Source organism: Salmo salar, chromosome ssa20 (genome assembly GCF_905237065.1).
Source record: "Salmo salar chromosome ssa20, Ssal_v3.1, whole genome shotgun sequence".
NCBI classification, from domain to species: domain Eukaryota; kingdom Metazoa; phylum Chordata; class Actinopteri; order Salmoniformes; family Salmonidae; genus Salmo; species Salmo salar.
In genome coordinates, this window is record NC_059461.1 from 29,367,218 (window position 1) to 29,390,016 (window position 22,799).

The 22,799-nt window shown below is 41.5% G+C and overlaps 1 protein-coding gene across 2 annotated transcripts in view; it reads right to left on the bottom strand.

Annotated features, from left to right (window-relative positions):
- The window catches only part of tpcn1 (two pore segment channel 1), a 32,335-nt gene that overhangs the window by 2,092 nt on the left and 7,444 nt on the right, over positions 1–22,799 (bottom strand). For both annotated transcript variants that reach the window (XM_014161158.2, XM_014161157.2), the window contains exons 3-24: positions 15,921–16,097; positions 15,718–15,831; positions 15,379–15,509; positions 15,194–15,282; positions 14,960–14,994; positions 14,778–14,836; positions 12,098–12,197; positions 11,899–12,015; positions 11,658–11,782; positions 11,508–11,556; positions 6,919–6,982; positions 6,773–6,817; positions 6,575–6,631; positions 5,800–5,853; positions 5,635–5,707; positions 5,418–5,525; positions 5,232–5,303; positions 5,052–5,141; positions 4,332–4,447; positions 1,939–1,985; positions 1,736–1,804; positions 11–107 (exon numbers count right to left, since the gene is read on the bottom strand). In XM_014161158.2, the coding sequence (XP_014016633.1) occupies positions 11–107; positions 1,736–1,804; positions 1,939–1,985; positions 4,332–4,447; positions 5,052–5,141; positions 5,232–5,303; positions 5,418–5,525; positions 5,635–5,707; positions 5,800–5,853; positions 6,575–6,631; positions 6,773–6,817; positions 6,919–6,982; positions 11,508–11,556; positions 11,658–11,782; positions 11,899–12,015; positions 12,098–12,197; positions 14,778–14,836; positions 14,960–14,994; positions 15,194–15,282; positions 15,379–15,509; positions 15,718–15,831; positions 15,921–16,097 (1,888 nt within the window). The remainder of the gene's footprint in view (positions 1–10; positions 108–1,735; positions 1,805–1,938; positions 1,986–4,331; positions 4,448–5,051; positions 5,142–5,231; positions 5,304–5,417; positions 5,526–5,634; positions 5,708–5,799; positions 5,854–6,574; positions 6,632–6,772; positions 6,818–6,918; positions 6,983–11,507; positions 11,557–11,657; positions 11,783–11,898; positions 12,016–12,097; positions 12,198–14,777; positions 14,837–14,959; positions 14,995–15,193; positions 15,283–15,378; positions 15,510–15,717; positions 15,832–15,920; positions 16,098–22,799) is intronic.

Consider the following 22,799-nt stretch of genomic DNA (forward strand, 5'->3'; position numbering starts at 1 on the left):
ACAGACTTACCCTCAGGGTCTAACAGTGGTTCTTTGTTCTTCCGGCTGTAGTTCATACGGAACACAAACGCATCCAAGATGAAGGCAACGATGATGGTCATCACCACCTAGAGAGGACAGAGGGAAATTATTACACACGCTTGCGCACACAAAAACACAAACAAGCATATACTACTGGTCAAAAGTTTGGGGTCACTTAGAAATGTCCTTGTTTTTGAGAGAAAAGCACATTTGTCCTTTAAAATAACATCAGATTGATCAGAAATACAGTGTAGACATTGTTAATGTTGTAAATGACTATTGTAGCTGGAAACAGCAGATTTTTTATGGAATATCTACATAGGCGTACAGAGGCCCATTATCAGAAACCATCACTCATGTGTTCCAATGGCATGTTGTGTTAGCTAATCCAAGTTTACCATTTTAAAAGGCTAATTGATCATTAGAAAACCCTTTTGCAATTATGTTAGCACAGCTGAAAACTATTGTGTATCTGGAGCATCAGCATTTGTGGGTTCAATTACAGGCTCAAAATGGCCAGGAACAAAGAGGTTTCTTCTGAAACTCGTCAGTCTATTCTTGTTCTCAGAAATGAAGGCTATTCCATGCGAGAAATTGCCAAGAAACTGAAGATCTCGTACAACACTGTGTACTACTCCCTTCACAAAACAGAATAGAAAGAGTGGGAGGCCCCGGTGCACAACTGAGCAAGAGGACAAGTACATTAGTGTCTAGTTTGAGAAACAGACACCTCACAAGTCCTCAACTGGCAGCTTCATTAAAAAGTACCCGCAAAACACCAGCCTCAATGTCAACAGTGAAGTGGCGACTCCGGGATGCTGGCCATCTAGGCAGAGTTGCAAAGAAAAAGCCATATCTCAGACTGGCCAATAAAAATAAAAGATTAAGATGGCAAAAGAACACAGACACTGGACAGAGGAACTCTGTCTGGAAGGCCAGCATCCCAGAGTTGCCTCTTCACTGTTGACGTTGAGACTGGTGTCTTGTGGGTACTATTTAATGAAGCTGCCAGTTGAGGACTTGTCAGGCGTCTGTTTCTCAAACTAGACATTAATGTACTTGTCCTCTTGCTCAGTTGTGCACCGGGGCCTCCCACTCCTCTTTCTATTGTGGTTAGAGCCAGTTTGCGCTGTTCTGTGAAGGGAGTAGTACACAGCGTTGTACGAGATCTTCCGTTTCTTGGCAATTTCTCGCATGGAATAGCCTTCATTTCTCAGAACAAGAATAGACGGGCGAATTTCAGAAGAAACGTCTTTGTTTCTGGCCATTTTGAGCTTGTAATCGTACCCACAAATGCTGATGTTCCAGATACTCAACTAGTCTAAAAAAGGCCAGTTTTATTGCTTCTTTAAAATCAGAACAACAGTTTTCAGCTGGGCTAACATAATTGCAAAAGGGTTTTCTAATGATCAATTAGCCTTTTAAAATGATAAATTGGATTAGCTAACACAACGTGCCATTGAAACACAGGAATGATGGTTGCTGATAATGGGCCTCTGTCGCATATGTAGATATTCCATTAAAAATCAGCCGTTTCCAGCTACAATAGTCATTTACAACACTAACAATGTCTACACTGTATTTCTGATCAATTTGATGTTATTTTAAATGGACCAAAAAAATGTGCTTATCTTTCAAAAACAAGGACATTTCTAAGTGACCCCAAACTTTTGAACGGTAGTGTACGTGTGCACACAGACACAACCGGTCTTACCATGGTGACGATGTAGAAGGTCATGAAGTAGAGGCGGCTCCAGTGAGTGGTCATGGATGTCACTCCTTCCTGTGGGGTAGGGGACAGCAGCTGTCAATCAACCTCAGCAACCAATCACAATGCTGGACAAGCTTGACAGTCAGGCAGCACCAGAGGTTTAATCAGATAGGCAGCATTCATTGTGAGGACGAACAGAGTATTACCATGGTGATGTACCAGTTGTTTACCACAGTCAGCTCAAACAGAGTCACTGCAGAGAGGAGAGGGAGAGAGATCCTGAATTCCAAATAAATCCCCAGCACTTTATTACACTGAACAAAAATATAAAACACAACATGTAAAGTGTTGGTCCCATGTTTCATGTGCTGAAAAAATATATATTTTTTTTCTATCCAAATGCACAAAAAGCTTAACTTCTATGGGCTAGGTGGGACGCGGGACACAGCCAGTGAAATATCAGGGCAGAAAATTCAAAAACAACAAAATGTCATAATTCAACTTTCTAAAACATACAACTATTTTACACCATTTTAAATATACACTTCTCCTTGATGTAACCACATTGTCCGATTTCAAAAAGGCTTTACAGCGAAAGCAAAACAGATTATGTTAGGAGAGTACATAGACAAAAATAATCACACAGCCATTTTCCAAGCAAGGACATGTGTTAATAAAACCCAAAACACAGCTAAATGAAGCACTAACCTTTGACGATCTTCATCAGATGACACTCCTAGGACATTATGTTACACAATACATGTATGTTTTGTTCGATAAAGTTCATATTTATATCCAAAAACAGCATTTTACATTGGCACGTGATGTTCAGAAAATGTATTCCCACCAAAACGTCCGATGAATGTGCACATCAATTTACAAAAATGCTCATCATAAACGTTGACAAAATATATAACAATTATTTAAAGAATTATAGATAGACTACCCCTGGATGCAACCGCTGTGTCAGATTTTAAAATAGCTTTACGGAGAAAGCACATTTTTTAATATTCTGAGTACATAGCTCAGCCATCACGGTGAGCTATTCAGACACCCGCCAAGTTCGGAGCAACCTAAACTCAGAATTAGTATTAGAAATATTCTCTTACCTTTGCTGATCTTCGTCAGAATGCACTCCAAGGACTGCTACTTCCACAAGAAATGTTGTTTTTGTTCGAAATAATCCATATTTATGTACAAATACCTCCGTTTTGTTCGTGCGTACAGATCACTTATCCAAAGGCATAACGCGCGGAACGAGAGACGAAAAGTCAAAATGTTCCATTACCGTACTTAGAAGCATGTCAAACGCTGTTTAAAATCAAATCTTTATGGTATTTTTAATGTAAAGTTGCGATAATATTCCAACCGGACAATAGCATATTCATTCAAGAAGAAAAAGAAGGAACGGCGTGCTCGCGTATATCCAATCCCTTTGTTGCCAGGCAGACCACTCAGTAACTGAGCTCCTATTATCTGCCCAGTGACAGGAAAATGCTCAAACCACTTTCTGAAGGCTTTAGACAGCCAATGGAAGCCTTAGGAAGTGCAACGTCCCCCACAGACACTGTTTCTTCGATAGAGAATCAAAAGAAGAACTACAATTCTCAGACTTTCCACTTCCTGCTTGGAATTTTCTTAGGTTTTTGCCTGCCATATGAGTTCTGTTATACTCACAGACACCATTCAAACAGTTTTAGAAACTTCAGAGTGTTTTCTATCCAAAACTAATAATATGTATATTATATTTTCTGGGCCAGAGTAGTAACCTGTTTAAATTGGGTACGTTTTTCATCCGGCAGTGAAAATACTGCCCCCTAGCCCAGACAGGTTAATTCGCTCAGATTTTGTGCACAAATTTGTTTACATCCCTGTTAGTGAGCATTTCTCCTTTGCCAAGATGATCCATCCTCCTGACAGGTGTGGCATATCAAGAAGCTGATTAAACAGCATGATCATTACACAGATGCACCTTGTGCTGGGGACAATAAAAGGTCGCTCTAAAATGTGCAGTTTGTCACACAACACAATGCCACGGAAGTCTCAAGTTGAGGGAGCGTGCAATTGGCAAGCTGACTGCAGGAATGTTCACCAGAATGTTCATTTCTCTACCAACTTCGTTTTAGAGAATTTGGCAGTACGTCCAACCGGCCTCACAACCGCAGACCACATGTAACCACGCCAGCCAAGGACCTCTACATCCGGCTTCTTCACCTGCGGGATCGTCTTGGCGGGAGTGGGGGGATCTGAGGAGTATTTCTGTCTGTAATAAAGCCCCTTTGTGGGGAAAAAATTATTCTGATTGGCTGGGCCTGGCTGCCAAGTAGGTGGGCCTATGCCCTTCAAGACCCACCCAAGGCTGCACCCATGCCCAAGTGGGTGGGCCTATGCCCTCCAAAGCCCACCTATGGCTGCACCCCTGCCCAGTCATGTGAAATCCATAGATTAGGGCCTAATGAATTTATTTCAATTGGGTTTCCATATATGAACTGTAACTCAGTAAAATCTTTGAAATTGTTGCATGTTGTGTTTATATTTGTGTTCATTATATATAACAGGGAACTGCCTAGTATCGACTACTGTGTGTGCATGTGTTTACCAAAGCTGCTGAGGATATTGTTGAAGTTGTTGAGATAGTAGTAGCCCTCGTCCAGCACCGTCCTGTTGCCTATGGTTACATTGATCTGCCTGTAGGAATCAGCTACTGTACTGGTACTGATAGGGGGGGGTATGAGAGAGAGAAATAGAGTAGAGAGAGAGAGGAGAGAGAGAAATAGAGTAGAGCGAGAGAGAGAAATAGAGAAGAGAAATAGAGTAGAGAGAGAGAAATAGAGTAGAAAGAGAGAAATAGAGTAGAAAGAGAAATAGAGTAGAAAGAGAGAAATAGAGTAGAAAGAGAGAGAAGAGAAATAGAGTAGAGAAATAGAGGAGAGAGAGAAAGAGTAGAGAGAAATAGAGTAGAGAGAGAGAGAAATAGAGTAGAGAGAGAGAAATAGAGTAGAGAGAGAGATAGAGTAGAGTGAGAGAAATAGTAGAGTGAGAGAGAAATAGTGTAGAGAGAGAGAAATAGAGTAGAGAGAAATAGAGTAGATAAAGAGAGAAAGAATAGAGAGAAATAACATAACTGAAACCCATGTGAACCACCCTGACCAAGATAGCCATCTTGTAGTCATATTACTAGAGCTCCAATATCCTTTGTAGAATTCATAGTCTGTGGTAGGCTCTGCTTCGAACAACGTGTCAGGGTAGACTTACAGGTTGGTGTGTGGAGTGTGTGAGGAAACTGTGTGTATGAGGAGTGTGTGTGTGTGTGACTCACTTGCAGCAGTTAGGGTAAACTACTTCAGCGAAGAACTCCATCCCCACGATGGCAAAGGAGTAGTAGAAGATGATCAGTGTCAGCCCCAAACTGAGAACACACAAAGGTTCATACCTGCCTTGTATGTAAATATAGTGGGTTATGGTTCAGAGGTCAGGAAGTAAGGAAGCAAGGCGTTACCTTGCCATCCTTGGGAAGAGTTCAAACATGGTGTCCAACACGTTGCGATACCTCTGCTTTATCTTAAACAACCTGAGAGAGAAAACACACACTTACACATGATGATCAATACAATATTTATAAAATCTACATGTACCTAACAAAATACCCCTGAAAACATAGATGTGTGTTGTCATAGTAACCCACCTGAGTAGCTGCAGCGGTCTGAGCACTACAATGAAGTAGAAGGGCTCCATGTCGAAGGCCAGGGCAATCAAGCCCAGAAAGGCAAACACCGTCACAGAGAAGTCAAACCTGGTGAGGCGAACACAGAGACACTGATGGCTACTAGGCTACTAGATAATCACAGTGGACATGCTAATGGTTGAGGGTAAGGTGTTAGGGTTTAATGGTCGGTACTCACAGGTTCCAGCCAGAGCTGAAGTAGGCCAACGGCCCCAAGCCTGTTATTTTCAACAACACCTCCACCCCATAGACTAGAGATTGAGAAAGAGAGAGAGGGGGGAGTACAAATGTGTGTTCTCACTAGTGACAAAGAGGAGGTGGCTCTGTGTGTGTGTGTTCTTACTGGTGAGGAAGATGATGTAGCTCCAGGGAACCATTCTGGACCAGGAGAATCCACCTGCAGGGGGAGGGGCCAGGACAGAGATAAGAAACAGTCTAGTCCTGAACTAAAAAGCATGCTCAATAGAGAATCTGCATTAAATGTACTTTATAGTTTGGGAATAGGTTTAGTTACTATTCAACATATAGGTCTCTACTAAGACTTACTATTCAACATGTAGGTCTCTACTAAGACTCCTACTATTCAACATGTAGGTCTCTACTAAGACTTACTATTCAACATGTAGGTCTCTACTAAGACTTACTATTCAACATGTAGGTCTCTACTAAGACTCCTACTATTCAACATGTAGGTCTCTACTAAGACTTACTATTCAACATGTAGGTCTCTACTAAGACTCCTACTATTCAACATGTAGGTCTCTACTAAGACTCCTACTATTCAACATGTAGGTCTCTACTAAGACTCCTACTATTCAACATGTAGGTCTCTACTAAGACTCCTACTATTCAACATGTAGGTCTCTACTAAGACTCCTACTATTCAACATGTCGGTCTCTACTAAGACTCCTACTATTCAACATGTAGGTCTCTACTAAGACTCCTACTATTCAACATGTAGGACTCTACTAAGACTCCTACTATTCAACATGTAGGACTCTACTAAGACTCCTACTATTCAACATGTAGGACTCTACTAAGACTCCTACTATTCAACATGTAGGACTCTACTAAGACTCTTACTATTCAACATGTAGGTCTCTACTAAGACTCTTACTATTCAACATGTAGGTCTCTACTAAGATCCACACTCCGTTAACGGCCACCACCACATCTAGAGGGGAGAGAGAGGAGAGTTAGGCTGTCCTAGAGTAAGTTTTGTCCTAGAGTAAGTTTTGTCCTAGAGTAAGATTTGTCCTAGGATGACAACACAGATCATAGTACTATAAACTACTAATAATGGATGTCCACTTACACATGGTATACTGGAAGGCTTTAGACTTGACCAGCAGGTTGATGCCTGTTAGAAACAAACAGAAGGAGGTCAGTCAGTCTGAGTCACCCCAGATAAGAACACAGCATTAGATGGATAGAAGATAGAAGGGAAAAAGTAAGAATCACCTTTGAAGATAAGAAAAGTAGTGTGTGGAAGATCATCAAACCAGTGTTCCCCGCTCCGCCGTGCCTACAGAGTACAATCACACACACAGACGGCACAGAGAGGTGTGTATATAGGTACAGGTATCCACACAGAGAGATGGGAAAATTGTGTGTGTGTTGTCATGACTCTATCCTGGGTGAGGATGAAAGGTTCCAGATCAGCTTGGCAAATGGCTGACAGATAGCCAGGGGGGAGTTGTGCCGGTTCTGGAACCTTAACACCCGGTCATAAATTGTGTGCCGCAAAAGGGTCTTTCCTGCCCTGGAGTATTGGGAAAAGAATGTGCTTTGTGTAGAGAGACTTTGGCCGCCAAAACCTTTTTGTGCAGAAAGTGAAAATGGGAACAATATTTATAAGATAGGAATGGTCAGTGGGGATCAAAAGAATAATCATGTCATAATGTTTATTATTTTGTGATGTCATTAACCTCTTGAGGACCTCTTCGAGATAAAATCCCGTTAACGGGATTGGTTGGACAACAGCCAGTGAGATAGCACGGCGCGAAATTCAAAACACAAAAATCTCAAAAATAAAATTGAAGTATTATATGGCATTTTAAAGATAATCTTCTCGTTAATCCAACCACATCGTCCGATTTCAAAAAGGCTTTACGGTGAAAGCAAAACATTAGATTATTTTAGGATAGCACCTTAGCAAAAAAACTACAAAAAAAAACAGCCATTTACCAAGCACAGATAGCCATCACAAAACCAGATACACAGCTAAAATTAAGCACTAACCTTTGACAATCTTCACGTTAGACAATACATGCATTTTTTTGTTCGATCAAGTTCATATTTATATCTAAAAACCCCATTTTACATTGGTGCGTGAGGTTCAGAAAATGTTTTCTCCCCATTACTCCCGGTGAAAGGGCACATCAATTTACAGAAATACTCATCATAAACGTTGACAAAATGTATAACAATTTTTTAAAGAATTATAGATAATCTACTCCATTATGCAACCGCTTTGTCAGATTTCAAAATAACTTTACGGAGAAAGCACATTGTTCAATATTCTGAGTACAGAACTCAGCCTTCAATGCTAAGCTATACAGTTAGCCTACAACCACGGCGTCGACAAATCTCTAAAATATGTTCGAAATATTTTCTTACCTTTGCTGATCTTCGGCGGAATGCACTCGGAAGGACTCCCACAATAAATGTTCATTTGTTCTGCAAAGTCCATCATTTATGTCCAAATACCTCCGTTTTGTTGGCCCATCAGAACACTATTTGCCCACCATGAGGCGTGGGCGCACATCCATAGACGAAAAGTTCAAAAGTTCCATTACCGTTTGTAGAAACATGTCAAACGATGTTTACAATCAATCTTTAGGGTATTTTTTTACGTAAAATTGCGATAATTTTCCAACCGGACAATGGGTATTCATCCCAGAAGAAAAATAACGAACAGCGAACTCGCGTGCATGCGCGTCACGAGACACCTGTCTTCAGACTGGCCACTGATTGACTGAGCCACAATTTTCCGCCCGGTAACAGGAGACGGATGAAACCAGTTTCCAAAGATTGTTGACAGCCAATGGAAGCCTTAGGAGGTGCAACGTAAACCCTATGTCACTGTAGTTTCTCAAGGGATTCAAAAGAAGAACAACTACATATCTCATTTCTCCCACTTCCTGGTTAAATTTTTCTCAGGTTTTTGCCTGCCATATGAGTTCTGTTATACTCACAGACACCATTCAAACAGTTTTAGAAACGTCAGAGTGTTTTCTATCCACATCTACTAATAATATGCATATTCTATTTTCTGGGCCAGAGTAGTAACCTGCTTAAATTGGGTACGTTTTTCATCCGGCCGTGAAAATACTGCCCCCTAGCACTAAGAGTTTTTAAGGATGGTATAACTAAATAACTGTAACTTGGAAAGGCTACGCATTCTATTTGTTAAGTTTACATCTAAATGTTGTATAAAATATATGATTAAGTATGAGAGTATTTCTGTTAAGTTATACATGTGATTTTAGTCTTCTAAATTAGATGATTGTTTTTCATAACTTTTGCCCAGTCAGTAACCATGCCCATGTGAGCACAGACATTGTATCAGCGTGATGGAACGCCCCCTTTTTACCCGAGGATAAAAGCCTTGGTAACGAAAATTTACATTCAGACTAGACAGCGTGGAGTGGTGGCAACACGGCTGAAAATGGTGAGGCCAAAAGACGTGACACCATGGTCCACACATTGAAATGGTTGGAAACTCTGAAAACCAACACGAAGTGAGAAGATAACCTCCACTACGAGGCCAGAAACATTCACAGTCTGCAGCTGTGCATGTAAAAGTGGTCCTAGAACTTTGACTAAAGACGTGAGGTGGGAGGCAAGAATCCCATCTCAGACAACCGTTGGTACAACTGAAGTATCTCTTCTAACAAACACTTCACTACCAGAGAAGCTCTACAACTAAGGAGGACATTGTGACCTCTGGTGGACAACCAGAGCCTTACATCAAGCCATACCCCATAGACGGATCGATTGGTTTCAACAGAGAGACGACAGAGAAAGACATTACGCATAAATATATACATTGCATTTCTTATCCGAATGAGCAGTGGTTCATGTGCAAAGTATTACTATTCCTTTGAGCGTAGGTTCCAAATGTATCCAAGTGTTGTCTCTCCGTCTCTCTTTACCTACCCCTCCCTCTCCATATGTGTAACAAGCCATCATATCTTGTCAGTCCACTAGGGACTTTTATCTCATGTAAGTGTGTATGTGTACTCTGTGTTATTATTTATTTAGTAAATAAATTATTAAATCAATTGGTGTAGAACTGAATAATCAGAAAAGGCTGGAGTTCTTGCAGATTCAAGAGGTCTACGACGTTCAGAATGAGACTGATATGAGGTAATGAATAATAAGTGACTTATTGATGTAAGAGATATCTATACATCTTTTGAGTTTAATTTGGGAGATGGTAACTCTTCCCGTGGTTCCCCAAATTCCTAATGAATGAATTGTTACATTATTACATTTAATTGAGTAACAGTTAACCTCTATGGGACCGGCGGGACGAATTCGTCCCACCTACGTAACAGCCACTGCCATCCTGTGGCGCGATTTTCAAAATCTTCAAAATCATATTACTTCAATTTCTCAAACATATGACTATTTTACAGCCATTTAAAGATAAGACTCTCGTTAATCTAACCACACTGTCCGATTTCAAAAAGGCTTTACAACGAAAGCAAAACATTAGATTATGTCAGCAGAGTACCAAGCCAGAAATAATCAGACACCCATTTTTCAAGCCAGCATATAATGTCACCAAAACCCAGAAGACAGCTAAATGCAGCACTCACCTTTGATGATCTTCATCAGATGACAACCCTAGGACATTATGTTATACAATACATGCATGTTTTGTTCAATCAAGTTCATATTTATATCAAAAACCAGCTTTTTACATTAGCATGTGACGTTCAGAACTAGCATACCCCCCGCAAACTTACGGGGAATTCGCTAACATTTTACTAAATTACTCACGATAAACGTTCACAAAAAGCATAACAATTATTTTAAGAATTATAGATACAGACCTCCTCTATGCACTCGATATGTCCGATTTTAAAATAGCTTTTTGGTGAAAGCACATTTTGCAATATTCTAAGTACATAGCCCAGGCATCACGGGCTCGCTATTTAGACACCCGGCAAGTTTAGCACTCACCATAATCATATTTACTATTATAAAAATGTCATTACCTTTTGTTGTCTTCGTCAGAATGCACACCCAGGACGTCTACTTCAATAACAAATGTTGGTTTGGTCCAAAATAATCCATCGTTATATCCGAATAGCGGCGTTTTGTTCGTGCGTTCCAGACACTATCCGAAATAGTAAAGAAGTGTCGCGCTTGGCGCAATTCCTGACAATAAAATTCAAAGTATTCAATTGCCGTGCGTCGAAGCATGTCAACCGCTGTTTAAAATCAATTTTTACGTCATTTTTCTCGTAGAAAAGCGATAAAATTCCGACAGGGAATCTCCTTTTCGGCAAACAGAGGAAAAAATCCCAAAGGCGGGGCGGTCGGGGTCACGCGCATAAGCTAGTGTCTCTTGATGGGCCACTTGAGAAAGGCGATAATGTGTTTCAGCCTGGGGCTGGAATGACGACATTCTCTTTTTTCCCGGGCTCTGAGAGCCTATGGACGACGTGGGAAGTGTCACGTTAGAGCAGAGATCCTTAGTAAATGATAGAGATGGCAAAGAAGTTCCAGAAATGGTCAGACAGGCCACTTCCTGTAAAGGAATCTCTCAGGTTTTGACCTGCCATTTGAGTTCTGTTATACTCACAGACACCATTCAAACAGTTTTAGAAAATTTAGGGTGTTTTCTATCCATATGTAATAAGTATATGCATATTCTAGTTACTGAGTAGGAGTGGTAACCAGATTAAATCGGGTATGTTTTTTATCCAGCCGTGTCAATGCTGCCCCCTAGCCCTAACAGGTTAAACACAGTTAGTTGATAAGATAACAGTCATCAGATTAATAGTAGTCACGTCACGACAGTATGTTAGGCTTACCTTCCATTTGAGACCGATGACTTCATAGAACTTATAAAAGTCATCCAGGCTGCAACAGAACATCACAAAGACTTCTTTAAAACAACAACACTTACAGTATGTGTGTGTTTTCTTGTTATGTCTGCATGAGTGTATGTGTGTGTGTGTTACCTGAGCATGGGTGCTCCTGCAGTGTTGAGGGCCTTGTATGTGAGGAAGCGGTCTCTGGATGACATACGAGGTCTGTAGAAACGCATTAGACCATCGAACTGCTTCAGAGACACACCCATTGGCCTCTGGGGAGACAACACACAAAATGCAACAGTTATACATAAGTTACAACAGCTTACAGACACTTTAGGTGGGGGCTAAACGTGTGTGTGTGTGTGTGTGTGTGTGTGTGTGTGTGTACCTGTCTGCTGACCAGAAGTTGGAAGGCATGGTCGATAGCAGAGCGTTTGTGAAGCAGGAGAGATTTAAACTTCATCTTCTCAACACCGTTAAACGTATCGAACACCACCGCCAGGAGCTGCAACACACACAGTGTTATACCATGGCCATAGGGTGCACAGGGGGGAAGCAACATATTGTGTGTGTCTGTGTGTGTATACCAAGTTCATGATGAAGTAGAGTTCTATGGAGAGGTAGACGATGAAGAAGACACAGGACCAGCGGTTGCGAGAGTACGCTGGCATCATCACATCTGGGAAGCTAGAGGAAACAGGACACACTAGAAGTCTCATAAGGCTCTATATTGTCTTGAGAGAGTAATACAACCTCCTCAGGCACTATGCTGTCTTGAGAGAGTAATACAACCTCATCAGGCACTATGCTGTCTTGAGAGAGCAATACAACCTCCTCAGGCACTATGCTGTCTTGAGAGAGCAATACAACCTCCTCAGGCACTATGCTGTCTTGAGAGAGCAATACAACCTCCTCAGGCACTATGCTGTCTTGAGAGAGCAATACAACCTCCTCAGGCACTATGCTGTCTTGAGAGAGCAATACAACCTCCTCAGGCACTATGCTGTCTTGAGAGAGCAATACAACCTCATCAGGCACTATGCTGTCTTGAGAGAGCAATACAACCTCCTCAGGCACTATATTGTCTTGAGAGAGTAATACAACCTCCTCAGGCACTATATTGTCTTGAGAGAGCAATACAACCTCCTCAGGCACTATGCTGTCTTGAGAGAGCAATACAACCTCCTCAGGCACTATGCTGTCTTGAGAGAGCAATACAACCCCATCAGGCACTATGCTGTCTTGAGAGAATAATACAATCCCAACAGGCACAATGCTTAGAGAGTAATACAATCTCATCAGGCACCATTCTGTCTTGAGAGAGTAATACCATGGAGTTTTCAAACCCAGAGGCGCAACATCGCGATACTTCCGTGAAACACGTCGTGAAGCAGGCTCGACAGACGAGACCGGGGTTTGGCAAGTTAATGGGAGAAGTGAAAAAAAGTGTCCTTACTTGTTAATTTTATCTAATTCTAAAAGGCAAAACAGATGAGAATGTTTTAAGTAGCTGAAACTGTCATTACTCCAACCTTGTGAAAGTGACTAACTAAAACTTTTTTATTTTTGTCAAAAACAACTTTATATGCACGGCCTGCAAATGTGCAGTTCGACACGGCACGACCGTAAGACCCATTTACTTGTTTCTGTGCATGAGCTATGCTAGCTAATGTCACCATGACATTGCCTACAAGTGTGATTGGGGATTTGTAATGGAGAAGCAGTTTCTGCATATATTCATAGTGTATTGTTTTTGGTAATACAATATCATCAGGCCAGTGTTAGTAGCAGTGGGGGGGGGGGGGGCATTGTATTCCAAAATGAATAACTATTTTAATTAGACAGTGCGCTACCTGCCCTACCCAATAGCCTACTCTCTCCCTGTTCTGACAACTGGAGCTGCAGTCCAGTCTATTTATTTTTGGTTGGGGGGCCCAGATAGCATATGAACATGTCATAAGCCATTGCAAAATGGAAATTAGCTGTAAATTAAACGTTCTCTCAGCCTCATTGTAGAATAACATGAAATTAGCTTTAAAACTGCTATTTTTTCTCTATGCCCCTATTTAAGATTACTCTGTTTTTCGTACGATGTACCCAATGATTAATGAAAACTTGCTATGTCCTCATTGTGGTTTTACAGACGTGTTTAATATGTCTTATTTACACACTATTTCGAATATTTATGATATGCATATTGTTATATTTGGTAGCACGTATATGTTTTTCCTTTGCCTCCAACCCCTTTCCATGCGTGGATCGGATGTGGGTGGAGCTAGGTCTACATAAGGGTGCTAATTTTAAAAAATTCACAAAAGCTCTGAGGAAGGCCGTGAGGCCGATACGTAAGCGTATTAAAGATCAGTGATACTATCAAGAGCAGTGTGCGGTTTCCTTTTTCCTTCATCCTGTTCAACTGTTGCCATGCACCTGCAAAAAGATTGCTCTGATGTGCGAGTGCCTTTTGAATGTTCTATGCTCCATGGTGAAATGTGTAGAATTGCACGAAGGTTGCTGCTTTTGTTTGGTTGTTGTTTTTTGCTCTGACCTTGCAGGGGGCCTCGCAAAACTGTGATACGCCACTGGTACTTGACACCGAGTATTTGACTAGGGGAGGGTGAGGCTTGAGGAGGGGTTAGACTTGACTAGTGCAGGGTTGAGACTTGAGTAAGTGAGGGGTGAGATCTGGGTGGCCTAATATGGCGCGTTGTCTCTCCGACTGAAGGCGGTGCACTCTGAAGTGATTCAAGTAACCTGTGTTTCGCGCCGCAGGTCTCTCCAGTGACTAGCGTGCTGTTTGCAGGACGGTGCACTGTGTTTCACGCCGCAGGTCTCTCCAGTGACTAGCGTGCTGTTTGCAGGACGGTGCACTGTGTCGCACGCAGGTAGGTATAGCTGCTACAGTGGCCCAAAGCAAACAGCTAAATAACCTTTAGAATGAGTGTTGTACCCAGACAGATCTATTTACTGAGGAAAAGCAAATGTGCATAACAAAACTTTACTGAAAGTTTCTATGATGTTAAACTGTTATTTTTTGCAGTGGCGGCAATTGTTTTGCCGTGGCGCAGCGCCACAGCTAAATGAATTCAGCAGAAACACTGCATCAGGCAATATATTGTCTTTAGAGAGTAATACAATATTATCAAGGACAATGCTTTCTTTAGAGAGTATTACAATCAAAACAGTCACAGAGTATGAAACATCAGACTATTAGACAGACTGATGTGTAAAGCAGGAGTTGGTGTGTGTGTGGTATCGGAGCCTTACTTTGCGGTGGTCACGAGCACAAAAAGACTCACGATGCTGTTCTCCAGAGTGTTGAAGTACTGAGGAGAGAGAACACCAGACAAAACGATATGAGACCAGTATAAGATAGACCACTCCAGTTAGCACAAGACTAGCAGTCTTCTACAGAGGCACAAAATACAGCAAATGTCATTCTCACTCACCGGATCAGAAGTATTAGGGGAGAACAGACAGAAGCCTGTAGAGAGAGAGAACAGAGCCATACTCACACAGGCACAATAGAACAGAATGGATTTTATTAATATTGAGGTTGTTTATATAAATAATTTAATTTCCACTGTTCAATTGTCCACTGTTTTTGGAGACTCATCAAGGATTTTCATCTAGGATCAATGTCGTTATCAACCTTGAAGAAATGGTGTGTGTGTGTGCCTCACCCAGGATGGCAAAGATGACCATAAAGAAGAGCAGCAGCAGCAGGATGTCTATAAAAGGGGGAAGGGACTGGAAAATTTGACGCAGGTTTCTGATTGGACAAGAGGATGACAACACACAGCAGTTATTCACGCTTTGCAAACAACATTTCTCAGTGACTTAGTTAAAAGAAAATGTGTGTGTATACCGTCGCACGGCACCACAGTATCTGCAATCCACCAGGAATATGGGTCTGAGAGCTCTGGTCACACGCAGGTGCGAAGTCTGCCGGATCAGAACCACTATGGCCTCCACAAACTGGAGCAGCAACACACAAGTCTACACACAGGACAGACCAGGTGTCAGACATATGAAATGGTGAAAATACAAATGTTTTTAAAACCAACTGACAGGCAAGAGTTTGTCACTCTTGTGAGTAAAAAAAGGTCACAAGGGTTCCCTCAGGGCACTGTTCTGGGACTATTCTTATTTGTAATCTATACAATATGTTTGGGATGCTCCAATTTTTATGCAGATATGTATTTACCTTCACCATGGTCCTCTTGTGTCTGATGAATGTGTGGAAGCCGAGCCAGCGCAGCTTCATACAGAGTTCAAACGCCACCATAACCAGAGCCAGTAACTCCAGAGTGGCATGGACCTACAGAGACAGAACACAACCTTTAACCTCTAACCCAGCAGCTCCAGAGTGATGTAGACCTGTGTCAGTGGTAGTATGTGTGTACGCACGTAAACATCCAGGCGTAGTGATGGTACAGCGGGAGCCTCACAGAGTGACAGGACCATCAGTAGGACTCCTGTTAGCAGCTCCATCATGTAGAACAGGTGGTTGTGAGCAAACAGGTACGCTGCCAGCGCCTTGGGGTTCCGAGGGTGTGTAAAGAACTTATCATTGTTCTCTCCTTCCTATTGACCACACACACACACACACACACATCTGAATTTTGTTTGATAACACAAGTGTGAAAATATGATACATTTGTTCTACAGCTCTTTACCATTCACCTGAGCTATACCTGTAGCTACCAAAAAAAGGTACAACGTTTAGCACTTAAACTCACATGATCTATCTGTCACATGATGCTGATTAGTCCCTCCATAGCTCGGCTTTCTTACAGTCAGCCACCTGCCCTAAACTGCCTCTAAGGTAGTTAGAGGCAGTGTAGGGCAGGTGGGGCAGAGCTACACCTGTTTTTAGCCCCACATTTTTTGCAAAAAACACAAAAAATATATAATTTTGTAAGTCGCTCTGGATAAGAGCGTCTGCTAAATGACTTAAATGTAAATGTAAATAATAAATTGTTGTGGGGGGGCTTGCCTGTTTTGCATGTTATTTTGGCATTAATACATGTCACATAGTTTGCAAACAATGTAAAAAATAACATAAATGTCATTGAGTTAATAAAGCCACATACAAACATGATCTCTTTTTTGTTTTCTTCAATAAAGGCAGCTCCAAAATGCAGGTGTTGTTAAAACCTCTCGGACTTACCTCGCCAACAGCCAGTGAAATAGCAGGGCGCCAAATTCAAAACAACAAAAATCTCATAATTCTAATTTCTCACACATACAAGTATTATACACCATTTTAAAGATAATCTTCTCGTTAATCCAACCACATTGTCCGATTTCAAAAAGGCTTTACGGCGAAAGCATAGCATTAGATTGTGTTAGGACAGCGCCTAGAAAAGAAAAACCACACAGCCATTTTCCAAGCATCAGAAAAACCAGAAATACAGCTAAAATTAATCACTAAACTTTGATGATCTTCATCAGATGGCACTCATAGGACTTCATGTTACACAATACATGTATGTTTTGCTCGATAAAGTTCATATTTATATCCAAAAACCCCATTTTACATTGGCGTGTAATATTCAGAAATGTTTTGCCTCCAAAACCCCGGTGAATGAGCACATCAATTTACAGAAATACTCATCATAAACTTTGACAAAAGATACAAGTGTTATGCACAGAATTATAGATAAACTTCTCCTTAATGTAACCGCTGTGTCAGATTTCAAAAAAGCTTTTCGGCAAAAGCAAACTTTGCAATAATCTGAGTACAGCGCTCAGATATTAAAACAAGCCATACAGATACCCGCCATTTTGGAGTCAACAGCATTAGACATTAGACATTAAATAACATTATAAATATTCACTTACCTTTGATGATCTTCATCTGAATGCACTCCCAGGAATCCCAGTTCCACTATAAATGTTTGTTTTGTTCGATAAAGTTCATATTTTATGTCCAAATACCTTCATTTAGTTCCCAGTTGTTTGTTGGGGCTTGCCTGTTTTGCATGTTATTTTGGCATTAATACGTGTCACATATCAGTTTGCAAACAATGTAAAAAAAAATATATATATATATCATTGAGTTAATTAAGCTGCATACAAACATGGTCTCTTTTTTATTTTCTTCAGTAAGGCAGCTCCAAAATGCAGGTGTTTCAGCCTAGCTCAGTGCTTTATGTGGTGGTGGGGCAAGCCAGCAGAAAATATGGAGCGTTGCGCCGTGATTGGCTCAGTGTTCTGTCAGTCATGGGGGGACTACCTCACCGCCAAGTCTAAGGGGAGAGCTGGAAAATTCTATCCCCTTGGGTGCTGCCATAGAGTTACATTAGAAGTGCCCATCCAAGAAGGCTAAAGGTCATTGCCCACAGATAAAATAACGTAAAATCCTGTTATATGTACAGTAGCTTTGATTGGACTGATCATGTCAACATCATACTTTAAAAATCTTAGCTAGCAGTCATCATCATGAATCATGTCGACAATCTACTGGCAAATCCTTTTTAATCCTTGTCATATAAAGATAAATAATGAAGAGAAATTATAGATAAAACTTATCGGTGCTCATCTGCCATTACACAACAACTTGGAAATCGCAAATTCAACAATGAGTGGTTTGGAAGGAATCATTGACAGTGGCTAACGTTAACGGCAAGCATTGCAAAGCAATCACTAGACTGCCATTCAGTGGAGTGGCTGTGTGGTCCCAATTCTGGGATTAAGGGTCTCTTTTCCAAGTTTAAGATGATAAACATTCAACATTGGCTCAAAACAACTTAACTCGGAAGTGTGAAAACTTAACTTCAGCGAGTTCAAGACTAGGTTGCACGATATATCGGTGAGCATATCAGAATCGGACGATATTAGCTAAAAATGCCAACATCTGCATCAGCCCGATGTCTAGTTTAACACCGATGTGCAAAACCGATGTCAAAGCTGACGTATATAACCTAAGTAGATGACGTAACGACGCCATGAAAAATACGGCACTACACAGCACAAAAGCAGAAAAATACTAAGTGCACACTTCCAACAACTAAACAAGTTCAAGTTGAGCAGTCATTTGAAAGAGTAAGAACATTTCAGCGAGACAAAGGCAAAAGCTATTAACGGCAAGATAATGGAATTCATTATGCTACTTGCGTTCACGACTGACATTTGGACCAGCGATGTCAGCCCCATGAGCATGCTGAGTCTGACAGCACAGTGCGTTGACGAGGATTTTGTACTGAGGAAAGCCGTATTGAATACTCAAGAATGTGCTGGTTCTCATATCACTGCTGCCATTTCAATGGCATTTGAGAACATGTTTGAAACTTGCAAACTGAATCGAGAAATAAGCGTCTGCAGCAGACGTGATACCCTCTGTCATGGCATTGAAACACCTGCGCAACAAAATTGCTGACAGACCGTGGGGTTAAAACTTACAAAAGTACTCAAGGGTGTGAACAAGCAATTCGGTGGTATTCTCTCTGAGCCTCTTTACTGTGTTGACACCATGCTCGATGCTAGGTATAAGGACCGCTACTTCGATGCAGACAAGAAACAGGGTTTACGTGAAATGTTACATACACAGCTGGACGAGATGGAAACGGACACAGTGACAGTGCGTACCGAGGACGAGAGACCACGGACCGACAGAGCTGAAACTTCACTGCTTGACATGTATGATGAAATTCTGGTTGAATGAAACGACGAAACAGCACAGCAAGTAAGTGAAAGAAATAGGTTTTGATTATGTTTTACTGGTAATGGGGACATATGGAAATGCCAACAAAATAACTTTTTGGTCAGTGTGGTGTGGTGTGTGTGTGTAACCTTTATTTAACTAGGCAAGTCAGTTAAGAACAAATTCCTATTTACAATGACGGCCTACCCCGGTCAAACCAAGACGACGCTGGGCCAATTGTGTGCCGCCCTATGGGACTCCCAATCACAACCGGATGTGATACAGCCTGGATTTGAACCAGGGACTGTAGTGACACCTCTTGCACTGAGATACGGTGCCTTAGACCGCTGCATCTACGTGTGCGTGTTAACTATTTAGCTGCACTAGAATGCTTAAAAGGCAGCTAAAATTTTAAATATCGGTTATTGGTATTGTTTCTTTTGGCAAGGAAAATATCGGTATCGGCAAAAAATGTCATATAGGTGCATCCCTACTCAAGACACCTTGGAAGTCGGGAATAAACAAGCTCTGACTGGGAAAATACGTTTTGAACGGTCATCCAACTCTGAATTGTAAATCCAGCCTATGATTTGCCCATGAAAAAGACTGCCGCGCCACCTTCCTGTTCAAGTGAGCACAGCACAACAAGGTGAGTCCAACATGTTTTGTATGCTGCTGCATAAATGATGTAATATGCCAGGGAGATAAGTATACTGTAGCTAAGAAAGTAATACTAAGTGCATGTTGTGTAGTAAGATGTTAGTAGCCCATGTGCCTCACCCTAATAATTTGGTCTATTTATCTGCTTGTCATCCCCTTATACCATAGTTTGTACATCACAATTGTCATTAGAAACCATTGTTTAAGCAAGTCAGCCATATCAGCTATGTTTTTTTAAAAGGCAGTAAATGAGGCTGAATGAACTGTTTCGCTGCCAGACAAGACTCCGCTGATAGCCAGGTGTAGCAGTGATGCTGGGACAGCTTTATGTAGGCCATTTGTAGGCAGTGTTTGTCACCGTTATAGTGCAGTTAATGTATCGTTTAGTGTTGTGGCTTTGCTGGAATGCATTGCACTTATTTGGCAGGCGAAACCCCGAGGACAAACCATCCAGGATGCTTTTTTTTTTTTAGGTCACTCTTTTCAATGAGTTTTCATTGAGAATCCATAATTCTAAGGCAGATGCCTGCAGTTCCTATCGCTTCCACTGGAAGTCAACAGTCTTTAGAAATTGGTTGATGTTTTTCCTTTGTGTAATGAAGAAGTAGCCCTGTTCAGAATGAGGCTCGAGGGAAGTGTACTGTTTGATAGAGGCGCGTGACCTGAAAAGCACTCTCCACTTTGTTTTCCTCCGGTATTGAACGCAGTTTATCCCGTCTTAAATTTTATTGATTATTTACATTAAAAAATACCTAAAGTTGTATTAGGAAAGTTGTTTGAAATCTTTGGACAAAGATTACAGGTAACTTGAGATATTTTGTAGTCATGTTGCACGAGTTGGAACAGGTGTTTTTCTGAATCAAACACGCCAAATAAATGGACATTTTGGATATATAACGACGGAATTAATCGAACAAAAGGACCATTTATGATGTTCTTGGGAGATATTGGATTGTCAACAGAAGAAGCTCGTCAAAGGTAAGGCATTAATTATATCGTTATTTCTGAGTTTTGTGTCGCGCCTGGCGGGATGAAATATGATTCTCTGTGTTGTTTGATGGGGTGCTGTCCTCATATAATAGCATTGTTTGCTTTCGCCGTGAAGCCTTTTTGAAATCTGACACTGTGGCTAGACAAACAAGAAGTTCAGCTTTAATTTGGTGTATTGCACTTTTATGAAATTTCAATATTTTTTATTTTAAAAAAAATAATAATTTGGCGCTCTGCCATTTCAACAGTTGTTGTCAAATCGATCCCGTTAACGGGATTTGAGCCTTAAGAAGTTAATTAAGTTTGCCGACGACACAACAGTGGTAGGCCTGATCACCGATAACGATGAGACAGCCTATAGGGAGGAGGTCAGAGCCCTGGCAGTGTGGTACCAGGATAACAACCTCTCCCTCAATGGAATCAAGACAAAAAGGGGATGATTGTGGACTACAGGAAAAGGAGGACCGAGCACGCCCCCCATTCTCATTGACGGGGCTGTAGTGGAGCAGGTTGAGAGCTTCAAGTTCCTTGGTGTCCACGTCACCAACAAACTATCATGGTCCAAACACACCAAGACAGTTGTGAAGAAAGTACGACAACACCTATTCCCCCTCAGGAGACTGAAAAGATTTGGCATGGGTCCTCAGATCCTCAAAACTTTATACAGCTGCACCATCGAAAGCATCCTGACTAGTTGCATCACCGCCTGGTATGGCAACTTCTCAGCCTCCGACCCTAGGCACCACAGAGGGTAGTGCGTACGGCCCAGTACATCACTGGGGCAAATCTTCCTGCGATTCAGGACCTCTATACCAGGCAGTGTCAGAGGAAGGCCCAAAAAATTGCCAAAGACTCCAGCCACCCTAGTCATAGAATGTTCTCTCTGCTTCCGCACGGCAAGCGGTACCGGAGCGCCAAGTCTAGGTCCAAAAGGCTTCTTAACAGCTTCTACCCCCAAGCCATAAGACTCCTGAACAGCTAATCAAATGGCTACCCAAACTATTTGCATTTCTCCCCCACCCCCATTTTTACGCTGTTGCTACTCTCTGTTTATTATCCATGCATAGTCACTTTACCTCTACCTACATGTACAGTACTAGTCAAAAGTTTGGACACACCTACTCATTCAAGAGTTTCTTTATTTGTACTATTTTCTACATTTTAGAATAATAGTGAACACATCAAAACTATGAAATAACACATATGGAATCATGTAGTAACCAAAAAAAAGTGTTAAACAAATCTAAATACATTTTATATTTGAGATTCTTCAAAGTAGCCACCCTTTGCCTTGATGAGAGTTTTGCACTCTTGGCATTCTGTCAACCAGCTTCTCCTGGAATGCTTTTCCAACAGTCTTGAAGGAGTTCCCACATATGCTGAGCACTTGTTGGTGTCACGTGTGCTCCCTCTCCGGCCGCTAGGTCACCAGACTGCTCGTTACGGCGCACACCTGTCACCATCGTTACGCGCACCTGTGCGTCATCAGAACCACCTGGACTCCATCCCTTCCCTGATTACCTTCCCTATACATGTCACTCCCTTTGGTTCCTTCCCCAGGTGTTATTGTTTCTGTTCTGTGCATTGTTCGTGTTTCTTATTTTTGTATTATGTGGTGTTAATTTATTAAAACACTCACTCCCTGACTCTCAGCGCACATCGTCACAGTTGGCTGCTTTTCCTTCACTCTGCAGTCCAACTCATTCCAAACCATCTCAATTGGGTTGAGGTCGGGTGATTGTGGAGGCCAGGTCATTTTATGCAGCACTCCATCTCTCTCCTTCTTGGTCAAATAGCCCTTACACAGCCTAGAGGTGTGTTGGGTAGAGGTCGACCGATTAATCAGAACGGCCAATTAATTAGGGCCAATTTCAAGTTTTCATAACAATCGGAAATCGGTATTTTTGGACGCCGATTTAAAAAAAAAAAAAATGTACACCTTAATTTAACTAGGCAAGTCAGTTAAGAACACATTCTTATTTTCAATGACG